Raw genomic sequence first — 20,608 nt, 5'->3', positions numbered from 1 at the left:
GTTAAGTGTTAGACAGGTGATGTTTTCTGTGCCCATAATTGACTCAGGATTAGTTACTGAGAAACATTATGGCAACCCTCCAGGCCACCACATGGGAAAACCACATTATTGCCTGAAGGACAAACAAAGTCTTCAATTTATCTTTAATCGTGTCCATCAGAGCACAGTTTGTCTTCTAATCAAAGGACACCTTTTACCATTTTTTCCTTCTTCTCAGCTTCCAGCCACGCTGGGGCCAAGATGCTTGAAATAACCCTCTTCATATAGACTCTTACAGATTTAAATGTCTAAGAGAGAGACACTCTGGTGGGAGAAAGCATAAGGCAAAAAATATTTGCCATCTCTCAACAAAGAGCTTTTTTCAGCTCTCCCTGTGAGATTCACAGATTTTACAGCTTCAGAAAACGATGACCAGCATCAAGGCCTCTTGTACAGGCCATCAACCATCTCATGGCCCATTTGGAAACGAGTCTCCCCTTAAATGCTGTTAAGGCCAGCGGTTTGAGGCTGAGCTGAACAGCATCATATCTCTTGCAAATGCATCAGTCTGCATTTCAAAGAAGGCAGAAGAACACAATCAACCATCATCCTTGGTGATCCTGTTCCAGTAATTAACTATCCTCAGACTCAGGAAAAACTGAATCTTACATAACCCTTGAGAAGTAACATTTAGTCTTCACTGCCATCTTGCTGAAGGGATTCAGACAACCAGTGTGCCACATTATTTTTCAAAATGTTTATACTCTGTGCAGAGGTTGTAGTGCAGAGGTTATGGTCTACTCAACAAGTCCCACAAGTTGGGACTGACTGCCGCAATGGGCACTGACAGTCATAACTCCTAATATATTATTCCATGGGTGGTCTGAGAATTTTGACTATTAGCAATAGAGGTGTTTCCTGTGGCACGAATTTTCTAAGTCAGTGAAAGGTCATTTACAACTCCAAATAAAAGAGTAACTTCAAGGTAAGATTCACATTCAGCTCAGAGAGTGATACACTAAACAGACTGGCAGTCTTTTTCTAAGGGAAGTATATTTTAAACAGCTTCCACAGACGAGGATAACTGAAAACCCCACAGTGCCCATTCTTTTAATCAGAATATGTTACTGAGATCATGTTTCTCCAAATATAATAAAGGTGAGAAGCTCCAGAGAGACTATACAGTGCTTTTAGTAAATCTTGAGAGCACAAAGAGAGAATGGTAGTATTACCTCCAGACAGTGAAGTTCTCATGACAGGCCAGATTCACTGCTGGTCAGAAATAAGTCTTGAATCATAAGAATGGTTTGGGTTGGAAGGGAGCTTGAGGATTACCTCATTCCAACCCCCCTGCCATAGGCAGAGACACCTCCCACTAGACCAGGTTACTTAAAGCCCCGTCCAGACAGGCCTTGATCACAACAGCAGACTATAGGCACATCACTCCTGATCCGAATGGAAGGTGGGCAAGCAACAGTTAAGGACGGGACCGAATTTCAATGGGTCTGCACTGGAGGCCATGCCAGTAGCATGTCCACAGTGGTACAACTTTTTCGATATCTTGTACAAATATTGAGTAAGTCCGAGTTTTCATCATGAAGCATCTGTCCATAGAATCATAGAACAGTTTCAGCTGGAAGAGACCTTCAAGATCATCGAGTCCAACCTTTTCCTAGTCCTATCAACACCACTAAACCATGTCCCTCAGCACAACATCTGCCCATCTCCTAAAAACCTCCAGGGACGGTGACACAACCACCTCCCTGGGCAGCCTGTTCCAATGGCTGACAACTCCTTCAGTAAAGAAATTCTTTCTAATATCCAACCTGAACCTCCCCTGGTGCAACTTAAGGCCATTTCCCCTTGTCCTATCACTCGCTACTAGGGAGACAAACATTAAGCTGAACATGTAGATCCAATCTATTGTTTGCACTAACTACTCTATACATGTAGATAGACTGCTAAATGCAATTGCTTTTGAATTAATGTTGCTGTGGTTGTACCTTACTAGAATCCTTTCCCAAGCTGGTCCATTTTACTGAGAGAGTATCCACCTCCCGCAGTTGGACTTCATCCCTCTATGCTTCACCTTCATCGAAATGAGCTGCCGTAGCAGAATGAGCACATGCATCAGGGAAGGTTAAATAGTACAGGAATAAGCACTGTGTTACATTTTCATTGGTGAAAAATAATATTAAACACTTCTTCATGCTATCACCCTAGCACAGTTCCTCCTCAGCTACAAACTCAAAAGTGTAGAGAGAATGAAACTCAGCATCCAGCCTGATGTTTCAGACAGAAAGTGCCATGAAAAGCTCAGCCTTAGGAAAACACCCAAGACACTGGTTTCACTTTACTGAGTTCAGCTAGGAAAATCATCCAGAACGTGTCAAAAAAAGCCTCAACCCAAACCAACACCAAAAACCCACAAAAAGTACAGAAATGACTACACAATTATAGGTACATTGCAGATATATGTCAACGTCCTCCACTTTCCCATCCAAAATTATATAATTAAACATGTACTGATTTAATTCAAACTCCAGTCTGTGCTATTTTGAAATGAGGACACTCTGCTCCCCTGTGGGAACACAGATCCACCCAGCATGAATAGCATGTTTAGCCACCCTGTGGTTTCCCTAGATTTTATTTGCATTTACTGAAAGCTAGCATATATATACATTTAAAAAAAACAAAACAACATACCAGTGGATGCTATAAAAAAAAATGAGTGCAGAAGAGAAGGCTAATTTCAAAGCAGGATTGTGGAGGATGTCTCAAGTCCATGGGAGATGTGGAGACTCCTATCAGTGCCTGCCTGGAAGGACCCATATCCACAATCAGCACCTTCCACTTAGTGATTTGATCAATACCTCATCTCCTCCTTGGTTTGAAATCATCCCGTCACAGGCAGCAGCTCCCTGAACGAAGCAAATGAAGGGGGGAAGCACCCTCGGTGCCCTCAGTCCCGTTGTTTTCTGGTGACAGTAGGTCACTTGGAAGCTTAGGCTGTAATGAAGGGTGGGTGGGGGGAGAAAAACCACAGACAAACCAACCCCTGTGACTACAAGCTTATTGTCATAAATTTATCTGCTTTTCTTGGCATTTCTCCGTCTCATTCCACCACAGCACGGAGTTACGGGTAGAACGCACTTTTCCTGAAAAGCTGTTTTTTATTTCCCCCTGCACGTTTTGTGGCGAAGGGAAGACAATTATTGAGCAGAAAAATCAAAGAACAGAAGATGAAAGGGCCAGACTCATGCAATTACAGCCTCAAGTGCTCCTGCCCTTGACCTGCACTAACATAATATTGTCCCAGCACAACACTGGCCACGTCTGTTGATCAGCAGAAGAGACGTGAGCAGAAACATCATCCAGAAACACAGAGAGCCAGGCCAGGTCCATCCTGAGGGCTGGAACGTGCTGGGCACACTTGGAAGACGTAGGGACATTCCCCCCCTAACACACAAAACATCTCTGCAGAGAGCCAGGAGTGAGGAACAAGCTCCTAAGAAGAATTGCTAAATTTGTTTCAAGCATCTTCCCTGCTAGAATTACTGCAGGACTGAAGAGGTGGGATCCAGCACCAGGATCTCCAAGGCCCAAAACTTGACTTCTTTAGACCTGAGTGCACCAAACTTTTCATGGAAAATCTTCAGTTTCCCAGAAGGAAAGGAACTGCAGCACGTGTAAATCAGGTCAACCAAGGGCTTTTTTCGGAGGTTTTTCGCTGCCCTGCTGCGTGAGCTTAAGAAAACCACTGAAATCACTAGAAATAACTCAAAATTGATGTAAATAGCTGGACAAAGTTGTGGCAGATCAGAGTCTAACACTTTCTCAGCTGTTTGGCTAATTCAACAACTATCTTGCTACACTACTAGTTCACAGAAAATAATTAGCGACGAGACATTACTGAGTGTAAACACAGATAAATGAAACTACTCCGTGCTCCTGATGAGAGTTCCAAAATAAAACTTACTGCTTTAGTTGTAATCTAAACCAAGACCACTAATGTTAAAATAATTTTAAAAAAGATGGGCTTGTAAATTTAAGCAGGGAGTAACATTTTATGACCTAGGCATGTGCCCAAGAAGATGAAAAAAAAAAAAAAGCTGAGATTTTTCTTTATTACAGACGCCCTGCTCTAAAACACATAAGTATATCCACCTCTGAAGCCAAATTACTCGAGAGATGTAACCAACTCAAAAAATAGTTTGTAGACCTGAATGTGGTGGCAGGGTGTAGCAACCTAGCCACTAATTCCATTTGTTTAGTAGTCCTATGCTATATTCTTGTGCGGTCAGCAAGTACCCAAGATGGAATTTTGAATGAAATAATAGCATTGAAAAGGTCTTACACTGAAAAAAAAAATAAAAATAAATCCCACCCACCAGGATAAACTGCTAATTATAGATGATAAAAATCCTTGATTCTGAACCAGCCATAAATTAAAGGAGATTCCTGTGGACCATCTTATATTTTGTGAAACTGCAGTGTCTCACAGCATATAAAGCTGTGAGCATGTAAAAAATGTCATTGGTGATAAATATGTTATAAATATAATATTAGACAAAGGAAATTAATTTTTCAGGTCATTATCAAGGCCACTAGAGTTTCAAATAAGAGTTTCTGAGACAGGTAAACAAGACAAACACCAGCTGCTATGCTTCCTAACAGAAATAGGAACAGCTAGTGGAAATTACATTAAATTTTTTGAAAGGTTTGTAGCTCTGCAAATTTTACACTAGTCCTTAAACATTTCCCTTGAAAATCAACAGGCATGACTCGCTATTCCAGCACAGAGCTCTGAGAGCTTGGAGGAGTAGATACTGGTTTTTAACAGAGTAAATTTTCTTGGACATTTTGCCTTTTTTCACGACATGTTGTATACTCATGGTTCACACAAGTCTCATGGCCTGTGCGTTATAGCTAAGGTAATGATGACTTCCTTCTGTTTTTATACTCTGTTACCCTTTTCATTAAAGAAGCAAACTCTTAATAAGGCCACAAGTGTAGACTGGGGGTCGTTTCTCTAGAGGGGGAGTCGTGATTGCAGGTTTGCACTCTAACAAGGCTCTTGGGGCTGGGTGCTGCCAAAATACACAGGAAAATAGTGTCAGAAATCGAAAAAACAATGGATATCCAAGGTTCTTAGTCTAGACACCTAAGTGACCTTTCCAAAGTGCCAGACAGACCTGTTTATCTCTGCTGGAGCTTCTGCACCAGAGCGTACTGAGACTGGGTTTCAGGAATCTGAGACTCAAAGCCTGGCCTGGATCACATCAGCCTCCCAGGATGGCCAGCCCTGAGCACACCCCTCTCTGTCACGACCCTTATTATGTGTGTCACGCTTATACACAAGAGTCCAAATATTCCAAGCAAGCTGTGCTGGGCTCCAGCAGAAACTACTGCAGAATCACCATCCCCACGGACACTTCTGCAAACTGCACCCAAGGTGAATCCATCAAAAACCTGAAGGAAGATTTTTTTTAATTACCTAAACGCATGCTTAGGAACTCCCCTAGTTCAAAGTCATCGGCCAGCTTTTCTAGACCCATTCATAACCTCAAACCCACAGGAGGCACCAGCAGTTCTTCCACTGGGTTTTTCCCACCAGGTCCTTAGCTTGTCTGTATGGGAGGACAACCAGTAAGCACCAGCAACATGTATGTGGTTAGTGTGAGAGCTGGTCTGAGCTGGCATCTTTCCCATTTTGATTCCAGTGGAGCACAGTTTGTTCTGGGATCTGACTTTGTTTTAGTGAAAACCGGAAAGATCATTAAGCAGGAGTAGATTTGCGGGCCTGTCTCAGGATGCAACCTTCATGCTTCAATTAACAACAACAACAAAAAAGGCTATTTGCAGCAAAGGTGTCTTTCAACAACATTAATTAAAAAAGCTGTCTCCTTCTCTGTTACTCTTAATTGTGTTTCAGCCATCAGCTGTTTTGTAAAGCATTATCTCCTTGCTATAATGAGTCAACAGACTGCAGTGGGTTCTATCGCAAATGTACTTTACTTCAAGGGCCAATTTATCACAACGTTGAGGAAGAAACCCAAGATAAAGGAAAGGAAACCGTTCGTCTCGCAGGAGCAGTCCCTTAGGGATAAAGCAAATTTAGCAGGACAAGGTTTGACCTCCGAACATATGGCAACACTTGACAACAGTTCTCTAAACTGGCATCGTCTGCTGGTGGGCACGTAAGAAATGCAACACACACACCTGAGCTTGTGACCACCCCAGCCTGTATCTGCACCAGTAACATAAATCCCAACAGACGGATTTACTGGCATAAGGGAGAAAACACTATTCTACTCCCTGAATGCAGCGCGCAAAGATTTAACTCTTTTGCTTTTGGCTGTCAAAGTGAGGAATCCAGTGCGAGCAGGTTACCAGAGCTCTCTCAGAGGTTAATGAAAAGAGATGGGCACTCAGGGGTGGAATCTTGTCTTCATGAAGTCCTCTTTGAAAATGATGAATCGCTCATTGGAGGTGTCTATTCCTCTCCACAGAGTATCAGAAGACTCTAGACAAATAACTTTCAGGCCACTGCAGTTAGATGATACAAATACTTGAATACAAAGATACAATATCATTTAATTCAATTTATGGAGTGCAGTTCCGATCCAATGTCTGTTTTAAACTCAGAAACACCCTCAAGCTATTAAGAGTCATTTGCCAGAAAGCATTAGCACTGGCGAATGAAATTCTGCTGCACCATCCTACTTGTGTCATATTAGTATTGCAGCCTCTCGTGGAGATGTTAAGTCTTCACTGCCAAAACCGAGAGGTTTTTATAGCAGATAACTAATATATGCTATCCATCTTGCAATAAAACCCTGGAGGAACAAAGCACGGTGATTTCTACTGCAGTGTAGCTAAACGAAGACTCAGCCAGAGGTGGTGGATTGGGTTGATCGTGTGTAGTTACACTGCAGTAAAAACGTCCTGTATTTCATCTTCACTGGGGCTTTAATGTGTTATGGCTTTTTATCTACCTCACCGTAAAAAAAAAAGACTGATGCTTCAGGCTGAAAGGGCACAGCTTTGTTTTCCAGAGTTAATATATATAGAACAAAATAATTGTATCTTGTGCACACAGATATATGTATTTTATATATAAATTTCCTAGAGTTCAGATCACGTTATAGTCAAGCTGATTGGCTATTAAGCTGTAAGGAAATGAACAGAGTTTTGAAAGCTGACATCACACGAGGCTGCTATTTCAACATTTTAGGGCAGCAAGAGACAAAAAGCGCAATATCCAATCGAGCTGCCTTCCCTGAAAGATATCCCCCCTACTTCTGGTCAGCAATACCAGTAATACTCACAGTTCCCAAAACGTCAAAACACATTTTATGCAGAACTCTGACCCATCCTCCACCATTTATACATTAATACAGCAGAGCTGGTTACAATCTCCTATTTGCATTTTAAAGGATCTAATTAGTACTTTCTCAAAAAGCATTCTCCTAGGTGTTCAGAATGCTCCCATTGCTTTTGTTTCACATTATAAACAAGATTACCGATTTGAAAAGGAATTTGGTATTTGGGTGTAACTTGTAGGGAACTTGATGGGATTGAAACATGAACCGTGCAATTTACTGACAAAAATAGCCCACCAGCGAAACTACGCTGCAGCTCCACCACGGAGGAAGAAATATTCTCGGCAGTCCAGTACGTTACAATTCAATTTTTCCTGCTGTCTCAGTTCATTTGAAAACAAAATGAGATGTTGAAATTCAGCGGCACAAAGGGCTGATAACCTTCGTAAGCTTCCACAGAAGAAAGGGTGCACCACTTTATGTCACCAAAGGATGGAAAAGGAGATGGTCATGTCATTTGAGTCTGAGCTCAAGTAATAACACAAAGATGCTTTTTGCAGTGAGTACACACAAAGTTTCCATGTATCAGAGATCTACCAATGGCTTCAAAATAAGCCCTTAGAAGTTTAAATGACAAGCTTTGCTTCAGTCCTGAGCGCCAACATAAACAACACAGGCTGTCTAAAGGCAGCTCAGCAAGACAGAGAACTGGAAGCTACGGTTTCATCCCAGATCTTAAACACGGGTGGCCCTCCTCACTGTTTCAGGTATTTATGTGACAACTTGTCTATATCTGAGTATGATGTTGTTCTTACGCGTCACTCCTGCCTGTAAAATTGTTTCCGATATCAGTTTAACTTTTGGGTGATGCAAAGACCTGGATCCGACACCGTGAACAGTCTCAGATTTCCCACTGAAGCTGTCTGCTGAGAAAGGAGCAATTGACCCAGGCCAGAGATTTTCTGCTGAACTTCTGCCCAAGTGCCCCAGGCAGCCGGTGACCAGCGATGCCTGTGTCCCTCCCACAAGAGCCAGCACCCTTGGGGTACCTCCAAGCTCCCACATTACCTGGAATATGAAGGTCAGCAGCTATTACTGCAGCTCAGCACAAGACTTTGAGGCTTGAATATATGGAGCCAGGAGCGAAAAACCCAAATAAGCCACGAGCTCTGAGGGACCAAGCTCACCATTGCTATAACAGCTTAAAGAAACATTTACTTCAAAAGAAGCTGAGGGGTGCAGGATATGCACTGGTTTTCAGGAAAAGTAGAATATGCTACAATGGGACTTTTAATGCATCAGGTGGGGTTTTGCATACTCTGACAAACATTCACATTTCTCTGCCATTTGCAGTAAATTCTACCAGCTCCAGTAAATTCTACCAGATCCTCCAGAGTAGGATCACCTAGAGTAGGTCACACAGCAACGTGTCCAGGCAGGTTTTGAATGTCTCCAGAGAAGGAGACTCTACAACCATCAGAAGAACTGAGACTAAATCTTCCTTGCACCTCTCCAGACTTGGCTTTCTCGAGCCTAAATAGAAGCACATACTCAAATCGAGGGAGGACAGAGGAAATCTTTAATTTACAGGTGCACCTAATCAGGGCAGGTGATGGTCTATCTCCACTTATAGCCTGTGCTGAAAGATACCATTAGATTTGTATGGGAATAGCCACATAAAGCATAAAAAAGACAAGCTTAGAACACCAAGTAAGTGGCATCCTTTCAGTCTGAGGTCAGTTTAAGGGCTGTTAATGAAGGAGGATGAAAACCCTGACTGCACGGGAGCTGCTGAGGTTTAACACATTTTAGCTTTGCGAAGGACGCCTGGCAAGGCTTTTCTCCTCATCTCTGTTTTTCTTGGACACAAAAGTCTATAGCTAAACCTGAAGCTTCAGACATTTTTTTTCTCTCCTTGCCCTAGTCTCCTGCTGAGCATCTACCTAGCTTCAGAGATTACTCTTTTTATCCAATGTTCCTCATCAGTCCATCACAAAGCAAACACCAAGATAAGACAGTGATGCCCAAAGGATGAGTCCTCTAATCTACCCCATTATTTAGAGTCTACCAGAGCAGGCAGAAAGTCTCTTTCTGGTTGCAGCTGGGCAAGTATTGGGCTCCACAGCCGAATTTTGAAAGCGCTGAGCACCCACGGCTCCTGCAAAATCAACGAGGGCTGCAGGCAGCGTTGACAAACAAGCCACTAATAACTTTCAGCACATGACAATATGTTCCAGTATTTCGCCTGGTCCTATTTTTGTATTTCTCTTTCATTCCTACGCTATTTAGAAACGGCTCCCATAGTCACCATATTTCTCCTCTTTTTGTTCTCAAAACAGCACATTACTTTTTCATAAGATGTGCTTTCCCCTGCTGCTGAGGCCCATACATCTTCTGATTTTCTCAATGTTTCTTTCTAATGTCTGTGACTTACTTTTGTCATGAGACTAATCTTCTTTCTGCCTTTACAATTAGTTTTATTGCGCATCAAACACTGTTCGCAGAGAATTCTTGTCTGAAATGTAAGAAAAAAAAACTATTGCAAATTAGAGATGTTATCGTTCAGATAGATTCTGTGATTTCGGACAAGCCATTGTTGGCAGTCCAGAGATTCATTGCTTTATGTAAAGTGAATTGTTCATGCTTTATGAAACTACTCTTTGTACATAACTGTTAAAGAAAAAAACTAGAGATAAGAAAAGCAAGTGCAAAAGGTTTACTTGATCTTGTTTTACTATACTTTCTACCTTCAGAGTGCCTAATTTGAGTTCCCAGAGGTCTACACGAAGCTGCAGGTTTGGAACAGGCTCCTTTTCTCAACTGTATCAAAGAAGAGGAGAAATAACACCACTTTCTGCCACAGACTTATTTCTAAAATTCTGCTGTTTGGATGATTGTTGGATTCGTAACTTTGGTCCCCCAGGAAAAGGAGAAATTGGGCAACAACGGCCCCAAGGCTGAATTTCCTCCTTCCTCACCTGAAGGCAATGGCTAAGACGTTGCTTTTCCCAATATACAAGGGGAGAAAAATAAATTGATAAATCACTTTGCAAAACTGTAACAGAGCTAACATCTGTTCTGGGTGAGGGAAGCCACCCAGGTGCAGGATCATAGAAATATCCAAGTGCTGCCTGGAGACACAGTCAGTCTGTATCTACGCGAAGGTGGTGGTCACCTTCCTCATCCCACCTACCAACTCCCAGCAAGATGCTCCCAGCCAGATCCAGCACATGTCCAAGGAGGGAGAGCTTGGTCAGAGCTACACCAGAAGCTAAGTCAGAAGTCAAGCAGCAATAATTACACATACTGAAAAGCCTATTTAAGGAAAAATGGAACAGAACCATGAAGAGATCTGTCTGCAGTGGGATATTTTTGTTAAACGGGCTGTTTATTCAAGGCAAGCAAGCTGTGCTGAAGCCTAGAAGCGGGGTTTGAATGGGGAGAACCTGCCCAGCAATCCACTTCATGCACACTTAAACCAGAGGACAGCTGAGAGCACGGGCTCACATTTACCACGGGAGCATGTGGAGGATTCTCTCCAGCTTTCTGAAGTCCTTAGCTAACGTTCGTCAAGCGGATACGAACTACCGCTGTACCAAGGGATGCAATCCAGGTTATTTCTTCTCACCTCGTGCCTCCCCAGATGTCCATGTGGCTGCATGGAGAGTTAAATCCGAGTGAAAACTAATCCAGGAAAGAAAACAAGAACATTTACTGGCTCCCTGCTGCAGTTCATGGAGGGGCCACATAAATGCCTGTGCTGGCAGATGGGAGAAGGAAGTTAGGAAGATTGAGACTTTCTTTTTTAGCAGTGGGGCTGGTTTTAACGGGTCATAAAACAGCACTGTTGCTAATCTCAGAATAAACCTATTCATTTCAGAGTCTCAAGCAAAACAGACGTTATTTAGAATCATAGAATCGTTTACATTGGAAAGGACCTCTAAGATCATCGAGTCCAACTGCTAACCCAGCACTGCCAGCTCCACCACTAACCCACGTCCCTGAGCACCACATCTACACAGCTTTTAAATACCTCCAGGGATGGCAATTCAACCACTTCATCGGGCAGCGTGTTCCAGTGCTTGACAACCCTCTCAGTGAAGAAATTGTACCTAATATCTGATCTAACCCCCCCCGGTGCAACTTGAAGCCATTTCCTCCTGTCCTATCGCTTGTTACATGAGAGATCAACTCCCACCTCACCTACAACCTCCCTTCAGGGAGTTGTAGTAAGTTCTTTCCTGTGCTTTTTTTTTTTTTTCCCCCAGGCTAAACAACCTCAGTTCTCTCAAAAACTTCTCATAAGAATTGTGCTCTAGACCCTTCACTGGCTCTGTTGCCCTTCTGTGGACACATAAAATTTAATTGATACAGAGATTATACAGCAGCAGAACAGAAAAAACATCACTTCTACACGATGTGTGGAAGAACTGAGGACCAAGCAGCGGCCACTGCACACTCCCTGGGCTCAAGGATTTCTGCCTGCCAGGCACTAGCTCTGGAACCATCTTGCTCTAAGCATGTTGATGAGTGGACCAAGTGGAAAATCAGAGCTGAGAGTTTCAGGTATTTGACCTGAAAACAAAAAAACACTGTAGGAGAGAACAAATATCTTTGCTGTGCTTCTTGAAGCCGTAATCCAAGATACCAGCCTGTTCTTCCTGCACCCAATGGCAGAAGAATGTTCCATAATGTCACCAGTAACCCATCAAATATTTTATTTTCTCCAAGTCTATCATCCATGAAAAGTGAATCTTTTTCTTCTCTTTCAAGAGAAAATAAATCAGTTGAAAATTCCACCACAGGCATTTTATGCCTTTGCAGAAAACTGCAGTCAGCCAGCAAAAGTGGTGATGAAAGCATGCACAATCCTGTCATCTGTGACATGAGATATTGCTAGAAGTTGGAGATGTTACAGGGTTTAAGAAAGCCACCACTGCAGCTGAGGGAGCATCAAGAAGCAACGGGAGACATCAGAGGTGATACCAGTTGGGTCAGTGCTTAGCTGCAGCCTTTAAAAAAAGCATCAGCTGTCTGCTGAGCTTTTGACAGAATTCCCAACCATCTGGAAGTGACCAGATTTTCAAGTGAGAATCAAAACGTTAGTAGCTGCTCTTAGCCTGGACATAATCCTAAATAGCCACATGTAGAAGAGTCTACTAAGAATGCTGTCTGTGGCAGGTGTGAAGCATACATGAGCCAGAAGCACAAGATTAGACTATCTTCATGGGACATATTCTACTGATCAGACTTTAACCAGTCTGTTAGACACCAGACATTACTCCAAAACACCTCAGTCTTCTCTGCATTCCACATGGAGGTAGGTGCCACAGATTTTTCTAATGCACTTCTGGCATGTACCAAGGTCTGCCAGATGACAAGAAGCTACGTTCGCATTTGCGAGAGGTCTCCAGAAGCCATCACAACAATGAAAAAGAGTTCTTGCAGGAAGTCCAAGCAAGACTTGAAACGACGGCTAAACTGAACTTTTGAAGGATCCAAATAAAGCCATTCCCAACTACGCAAGTAAAGCCAGTCTAGAAATTTCAAACTCCACAAATTCTGCTCAAGAAACTAGAAGAAACAAAACTACTACCACAACTGAGCTCACTAAAACCCTTTAGGAATCTCACTCCTGCTAGCTTGCTGAGCTCCATCTTCTTTCCTACTCCACGTCTAATGCAAAACTATACAGAAATAAGTGTTTTTACAGCGATACCTCTGAGTCAACAGAAGCATAAAATGGAGGTCAGGAGTTAGGCAAAAGCTGTTAGGTGCTGATGGCTCCTAATATTTTAGTACTCATGTGAAATTTGGCTATATTGATAAATCTCTTATGAACTGTCAGTCAGAACATGGCAATTCAGATGCCTGCTCTTTGTCGTGCTCTCTGTGCATGAGATATTTTTAACACTGAAGGCCAAGAAGAAACATCTTGCAGCTTTTCCGTGAACGTAGCACAAACCTGAGCATTGGTGACTTCAAAAAAAAGACATCTCTGAAGCTTTTAGGCTATTATTTTGAATGGCGTTCAAAGTGTTGCCATAAAAGCTTGAAGAAGACACAGAACAGTGCTGCATCAGACACAGAACAGCCTTAAGGTTTTATACACTGCATACACAGCCCAAAGTCAACAAAGATATGTAAAAACAGAAAAACTAATGTTAGGATTCATCTGAACATGTAACTGCTTTCGATATTTTATCACAGGCCTCACTGTATGAGCTGGAATCGATGACGAAGGTTTAGAACCAACCAGTCATTGAAACATTTCAGCTTTATCTCCTCGTGTCTGCAAAGCATCTGAGATGCACACAAGGACTTTGGTCTTCCACACAGTTGCAGAGGAGCTCATCACGGCAAGGAGCTCCTCAAACTCACACACAAATAACAACTGGTTGTAGAAAAGGGCTACATTGTACAGGAAAGTCACTACTGGGCACAGACCAGTGCCGAGTACGATACTCCTAGTAGTACTTCCTTAAGAAACCATCTGCTCCTGTTTCTCCTGTTACTAGTTGTAGGAAAAAAACCAGCCAAATCTTAGCAGAGACTGCACCTCTAAAGCCAAATCTATTTTCAAGTTGTAAAACCCAATTTTTGCAGTAGAGCAGAGGCTTAGTAATCCCACGTACATGCCGTGTACTCTGAGGGTGCCAAGTCACAGGCTTCTGCCTCATGGAACCAGCAAAGACTGAGAATGTTTTTGGAGAATGGTTTTGCACAGCTTTCAAAATTTTGTCTTAACACCTGCCTGGCTTAATGATAACAGAATGAATTCAAATATTACAGCATCCAAAGCACTGCTATCAGCAGTTTTAAGAAACGATGACCTCGGAGCAGGTACAGGTGGTTTAGGTGACCATTGCAACATCTCCTCCATTGAGGCTTAAATGCCAGATAATAGTGTTAAAGCACCAGTGCCACCAGTTTCAAGGCACGTTGAAAACTTCGTACATGCACAAACTTACCAAATCCAGCTTTAAACTAAATCTGGGTTGAAATCAAAGCAGTTAGCTCTCTTTTACAAGTATAAACCCACTATTTGCCTACCAGGAGCAGATGCTAGTGTATTTTTAAATATTCCATAGCTGCCTGTTGTTAACTCTACAACATATAAGCAGAAATGCTATTTAGGAAGTATGTAGCATCTCTGGAATTTTTAGGAGAATGCTGCTCTCCTGCTTTCCTATGAAAGCATCACCCATTTTCGCCTGCTAATTATACTCCAGAATGTAATGGGGATGTTTATCAAAAATATCTCCCACTGCCACAATGTCCCACTGAGCAGCCACGTTATTTTTCAGTTCTGCTATGCTTACTTCCACGTGATCAAATGAGTGCTAATAACGCTATTTATGAACTTAACGACATGTTCTTAGCAATAAATTCAGTCAAATACAGAAAGATGGAACGACTGAGTCTACGACAGACATCCAGTGAGACCCGAGACAAATGATTCTGAACAGTTGCTGGTACGAAACCCAGTATTTCCAACTCTTCACATTTCGGTAGTAGAGTAGTACAAGGGCTGGAAGACTCATCACCGGTTCAGTAAAACAAAAAAAAAAATTCTACCATTTCTGCTCTTTGATTCATCTGTCTCCCAGGAGCTCACAAAGGATGATGTCTATTAAACTCCTAGCCTGGCCATGACAATGGATGCTTTTTTCTTAGAACGTGCACGAACTAAGCAGCAGCCTGGCACATGCCCTTGTCACGTCCTCCACCCACCTGGTGGTTTGCGTGTTCCTGTTTTCTGCAGTGCTGTCATTAAAACCACCGAAAGCGAACTACAACAGCTACTAAACATTTTTGCTTTCTAAATATGAGCTCCTTTCCTCTCCCTACTGCGTTAACACAAAATTTAAAAGTAGCACACGTACAAGAAATCCCTCGGTCCTCTTCTCCACGAGCCTTCTCTCACCACCCCAAAACAGTTCCACGTCACGTATTCAGATAACAAAAAAGTTACTTGATCTCTATATTAGCACTTCTGCTGACAGTGCCTTCTCTGTCTCATCCCCTATGTCCGTGGCCGGCTTCAGTGAGAGCAAGAACTTCTTATTTGTTTAGATCTAATCTAAAAATAATGCCTATTAAATAATGCCTATTTTGCACGCAAAACAACAAATTAAATAAGTATGACAAGACTGATTCTGCCAAAAAGCAGCTCTCCTGCTTTAAATTTCAGACTAAAAGACTTGGGGAAGATACATAACGGCCTTCCAAGCAGAAAATACTGATGTACAAAGGAACAGAACAAGCTCTTTTTGATACCCAGTGAAAACAGAACAAAACTTGACTCTGATTGCAGCGAGAGGGATGGAGGTCAGACACTGAGAAGTCCCCTGTCAAGGTTAGAATGAAGGACACAGGGATGTTAGACCATCTCACCAGAGTGCTTGGATCAGAAGAATACTGCCCAGCACCAACTGTGGCAATCCTCTCTTCTATAACTGCTGTTGCTGTGGAAATCAGTCCATTGATTTTTGTGTTTGGCACCATAGTTGATAACCCCCCTTTCTATCCTGCACCCACTTCTTCAAATCCATCTCCACGCGCTGTGACCCCTGTAGCTGGACACCCGGTTCCCCTTGTCCCTGTTAACGTCCTCACACCTGTGGCTGAGTGATCCTCCACACGTGCACGTGCCCCACTCGCTGTTTGCTCAGCCGAGTCCCTCCTCTCTGCTGCCCCTGTGACGCTCACCGAAGGCTGGCTGATCCCCTTTGTCCGTCCACTGAAAGCGATCCACTCGGCAGCCTTGTGTTGGGTTTGGTGGCCAGGTTTTGGTAGCACCAGGGCTACAGTGGTGGCTTCTGTGCTGCTAGAAGCTTCCCCCACGTCTGACAGAGCCAACGCCAGCCGGCTCCAAGACAGACCCAACACTGGCCAAGGCTGAGCCTGTCAGCAACAGTGGTAGCACCTCTGTGATAACCTATTTAAGAAGTGAAAAAAAAAATGCTGCACAGCAGCAGCTGTGAGAGAGGAGTGAGAATAAGCGAGAGAAACAACTGCAGACACAGATGTCGGTGAAGAAGGAGGGGGAGGAGGTGCTCCAGGTGCTGGGGCAGAGACTCCCCTGCAGCCCGTGGTGAAGACTATGGTGAGGCAGGCTGTGCCCCTGCAGCCCACGGAGGCTGGTGGTGGTGTAGATGTCCACCTGCAGCTCCTGGAGGACCCAACGCTGGAGCAAGTGGACTCCCAAAGGAGACTGTGACCCCATGGGAGGCCCGTGCTGGAGCGGGCTCATGGCAGGACCTGTGAAAAGGAGAGGAGCCCACACTGGAGCAGGTTTGCTGGCAGGACTTGCGACCCCACAGGGGACCAACGCTGGAGCAGCCTGTTCCTGAAGGACTGCACCCCTGTGGGAAGGACACACTGGAGCAGTTTGTGAAGAACTGCAGCCTGAGGGAAGGATCCATACTGGAGGACTGCCTTCTGTGGATGGGACTCCATGCTGGAGCAGGGGAAGAGGGTGAGGAGTCCTCCCACTGAGGAGGAAGGAGTGGCAGAGACAACACATGATGAACTGACCACAAACCTTGTCCCCCTGAGCTGCTGCAAGGGAGGAGGTTGAGAAAACCAGGAATGAAGCTGAGCCCATGAAGAAGGGAGGGGTGAGAGGAAGGTGTTGGAAGATTTTTTTTTTAATTTCTCACTATCCTACTCTGATCTGACAAGTAATAATCTAATTTCCCTGAGTGGACTCTCTTTTGCCTGTGATGGTCATTATTGATTGTTCTCCCTTTCCATATCTCGATCCTCTCCTCTGTCCACTGGAAGAGCAGAGTGACAGAGCTGCTTCGTGGGCACCAGCCAGAGTCAACTCATCATAAGCACATTTTCACCTCAAAAGCTCCCTGTATCTCATGAAAGCAATGCCTTCCCTTCCACTTACCCTTTCAGAGGCTTTATGCCTCGCCACCAAACCCACTAGTGCAGTGAGTTCAGAAGCAAACCCCTTAGAGAGTCACTGCTGTCCCACCTGGGATCAAGGATGCTCCCTGTGATCCTCTGCAATCTAATGGGAAATGCTCTGCCCACACGTGAGGACCTAGTACAGACTCAGAAAGCCACAGACAAAAGGCGTTATACTCTGACAGGCAGATGAATGATTTTTTGAGAAGGTGACAAACACCGACCCAGGTACATGGTACTAAAACACTTGCCTTGGAAAGTAATAGAATTTCTACGGAAAATTACCATTTGGAGAATCCAGTCACTGCAGTAGGAATTTGTTTGAGTGAAGACTGAGTGTGCCCACCAGAAGGGTTTGCCCCTCTTTATTACATCCCAGCTGCGTGTACGATTACACAAAATTTTTAGGGAAAAAGACTGAGCTCCTTCAGTCTGCAAAGCTCACAGTCAATAACCACCACAACTTCCACTTGTTTTCAGATTATGCTGTCCAAACCCATTCTTATTCAGGTTGCAAGACAGCAGTCACACCTTGATACCGCTGAGCAACGTCAACTGATTTATGCCTGTTTGTGCTACCTACTCTTTAAGAAGCATGCATAAGCCCAGAGCATTATGTTAACACTTTTTTTTGCTTGCAGATGGAGGTCACAGAGAGCAATAAAAGAGCTTAACCAGCAGCTACAAGGCCTGCTTTTATTTCAGGCAACTTATTGTCACTTGACAGTAACACAGCTCGCCAGTCTCCGAACCTGGTTAATGTAACACTGCAATGTGTGACAGCACCACGTAGTTATTGCTGTTCCCATTAAAATGCTGGGAGATACCAGCCATAATGGCATTACAATCATCTTCACCATGGACCTGGAAATTCAGAGTTCATTAATTCAGTGTGAATTTCACACACTGTTCTCCCTTAAAAGTCATTCAAAACATCACCAAAGCTCATACAGTTGACAGCCATAGCAATAGTGAACACCAGCTGTCAGCAGAGCTGGAGGCTGAAAGGCAGAAAAGCACAAGGATCATTTGGCTTCCTAAAGGAGCACTCTCAGCAGCATCCAGACCACTCTCTTCTCAGTACAATGCCAGAAAACAAGGAGGAAAAAATACAGTTCCTATACAAAGTAACCTAAAATCTGGTTATAAATGTCACCCTTTGCAATCAGTAGTCCAAAATATTGTGAAGTAATTGAACGACATCAGAACCAAAAAGGAATTCACATTTTGCTCTCTAATTGACCACTAGAAGCTGACCTATAGTTAACACTGACTTGGGCAGAAGAACACAGAAGTGATTGCTTCATCGCGCTCCAGGTTGTAAAACAGCTTCTTACAGTGTGGAAGACAGCAAAATAAAGAATTAGCCACATGGAATTATAAGCATGAAAGAAAGCAACCTCAGCTTTTCATACTTACATGTCAACCTTATCTTCTAGAACTCTAGTGGTATAGAAGAACTGGGAGTTCTACTTACTTTCACAGAGACGTCTTCTCAGCTTCCCCCGAATTTTGTCAATGGCGTTGTAATCGGAGACATGAAACACATGAGCAGACTTGGGTTCTGAAGCAATCTCGTCGAGTTCTTCTTTTAAGGCTTCGCCAACACCCACAGCGAAGATCCTAATCCCAGCCTGATGGGCTGCAGTGGCTGGATCCAAGACATAATCTTGGCTCCTTCCATCCGTCAAAAGGATGGCCACTTTTTTAACAGTTCGATCACTAAGTCTCCCACCAGCTTCTTTGGAAAAACTGTAGCTGTTGATGTACCTGAGAGCATCTCCAGTGTTTGTATTTCCCCCAAAATACTTAATTTTCCGTGCAGCCTCTTTGATTTCCTCACGGGTTTTGTACTTTCCCAGGTCGAACTCTGTGGTTGGGCGATCACTGTATCGCACCACACCTACACGGGTTTTGTCTGGGCCAATCTCAAAAGTTTCCACCAAATTAGACACCCACTGCCGAACTTTCTCAAAATCTTCTTTTCCAACACTAGAGGAGGCATCCAAGATGAAAACAAGGTCGTAGTGAACATTCTTGCAACCTGCAGGAGTGGCAGAAAATATAGAATCATAGTATGAGTTGGGCTGGAAGGGGCCTTTAAAGGCCATCTAGTCCAACCCCCCTGCAGTGAGCAGGGACATCTCTCACTGCATCAGGTTGCTCAGAGCCTCATCCAGCCCGACCTTGAATGTCTGAAGGCATGGAGCCTCCACCATCTCTCTGGGCAATCTGTGCCAGTGCTTTACCACCCTCACAGTACAGAACTTCTTCCTGATACCTAGTCTAAACCCACCCTGCTCTAGTTTAAAACCATTGCCCCACATCCTGTCACTACGCACCCTTGTAAACAGCCCCTCCCCAGCTTTCCTGTAGCCCCTTCAGGTACTGGCAGGCCACTGCAAGGTCTTCTTGGAGCCTTCTCTTCTCCAGGCTGAACAGCCCCAACTCTCTCAACCTGAGAGAGGGGAAGATGAAAGAAGAGTACCAGAAACACTAAATATTCCCCAGGCATGGCTGTCTAGTAAGCAGTTTGGAGAAGGTAGCAAACCGACTACCTGTTCCACAGACAAACTGTAGTTTCTCAGCCTTTCTTCCTCGTGATTCACCTCATGTGTTTCAGGATATCTACAGACGAGCACCCACTTCACTTTGAAATGCAAACCCTTTCTCTCCCTGCTCTGCCAATTGCCTCTGCTCAGTCGTTCTCCTACACCACCTACATGCATACAAAGCTCTTTTTCTCCAGCTTCATTACAGCACTTTTGCTCCGGCAACGCTCTGCAATGACCTTGGCAGACCAAGAGACCTGCCCTGACCTTGCCTATGCCAATCCTGACTGTGAGTAGTGAAGCTTTCATATTCCTTCTTGCATTAACATTTTGATTTATTAATGCTTAGCTAGAAGCGGTTCTTTTGCTCAGCACGATATGTTGGTGAAGCAGGTTTATAACAAGATTATTTTGATTTTGAAGCTCTCTGCCATTGACTATTGACTAACAGGTGACTCAGTGAACACTGGGATGGCTTCCTTGACAACAAAGGGCAGTTGCTTTGTAAGAGAAAAATTCACTTATCCTCACAACCACCCTTTTGCCTCCAGCCGTGATATTTGTAATCTGAGGCCTGTGAAATCCAAAAGGCAAATGTAATTTTATTTGCACCTTGCTTGTCCTATGAAGCCAGACTGGCCATGTATTTGTCATCACCTGCCAAGAAAGCAGTTCTCCCAGGAGAGGTTTTCTAGCTGTTTCCAAATATATGCAAGCCAGGAGGCAGTAGATTCATAAATGTCCTGCAGATGCCAAAGATTTATCAACATTATGACCCAACCAGACAAAATGCATATATATGCATATATGTGTATTTAACTCCTTATT

At 43.7% G+C, this 20,608-nt stretch overlaps 1 protein-coding gene across 1 annotated transcript in view; it reads right to left on the bottom strand.

The window, feature by feature from the left end:
* The window catches only part of LOC104275387 (collagen alpha-1(XXII) chain-like), a gene marked incomplete at both ends in the record, with an annotated part of 70,660 nt that extends 51,388 nt beyond the window's left edge, over nucleotides 1–19,272 (bottom strand). Inside the window, one exon of the mRNA XM_009871322.1 lies at nucleotides 18,706–19,272. Coding sequence (XP_009869624.1) covers nucleotides 18,706–19,272 — 567 coding nt within the window. The remainder of the gene's footprint in view (nucleotides 1–18,705) is intronic.
* Nucleotides 19,273–20,608: the final 1,336 nt, after the last annotated feature.

This window comes from Apaloderma vittatum, unplaced genomic scaffold (genome assembly GCF_000703405.1).
Source record: "Apaloderma vittatum isolate BGI_N311 unplaced genomic scaffold, ASM70340v1 scaffold3106, whole genome shotgun sequence".
Classification (NCBI taxonomy): Eukaryota; Metazoa; Chordata; class Aves; order Trogoniformes; family Trogonidae; genus Apaloderma; species Apaloderma vittatum.
The sequence above is the reverse complement of the archived record's forward strand: the minus strand, read 5'-3'. Positions and strand labels throughout refer to the sequence as shown.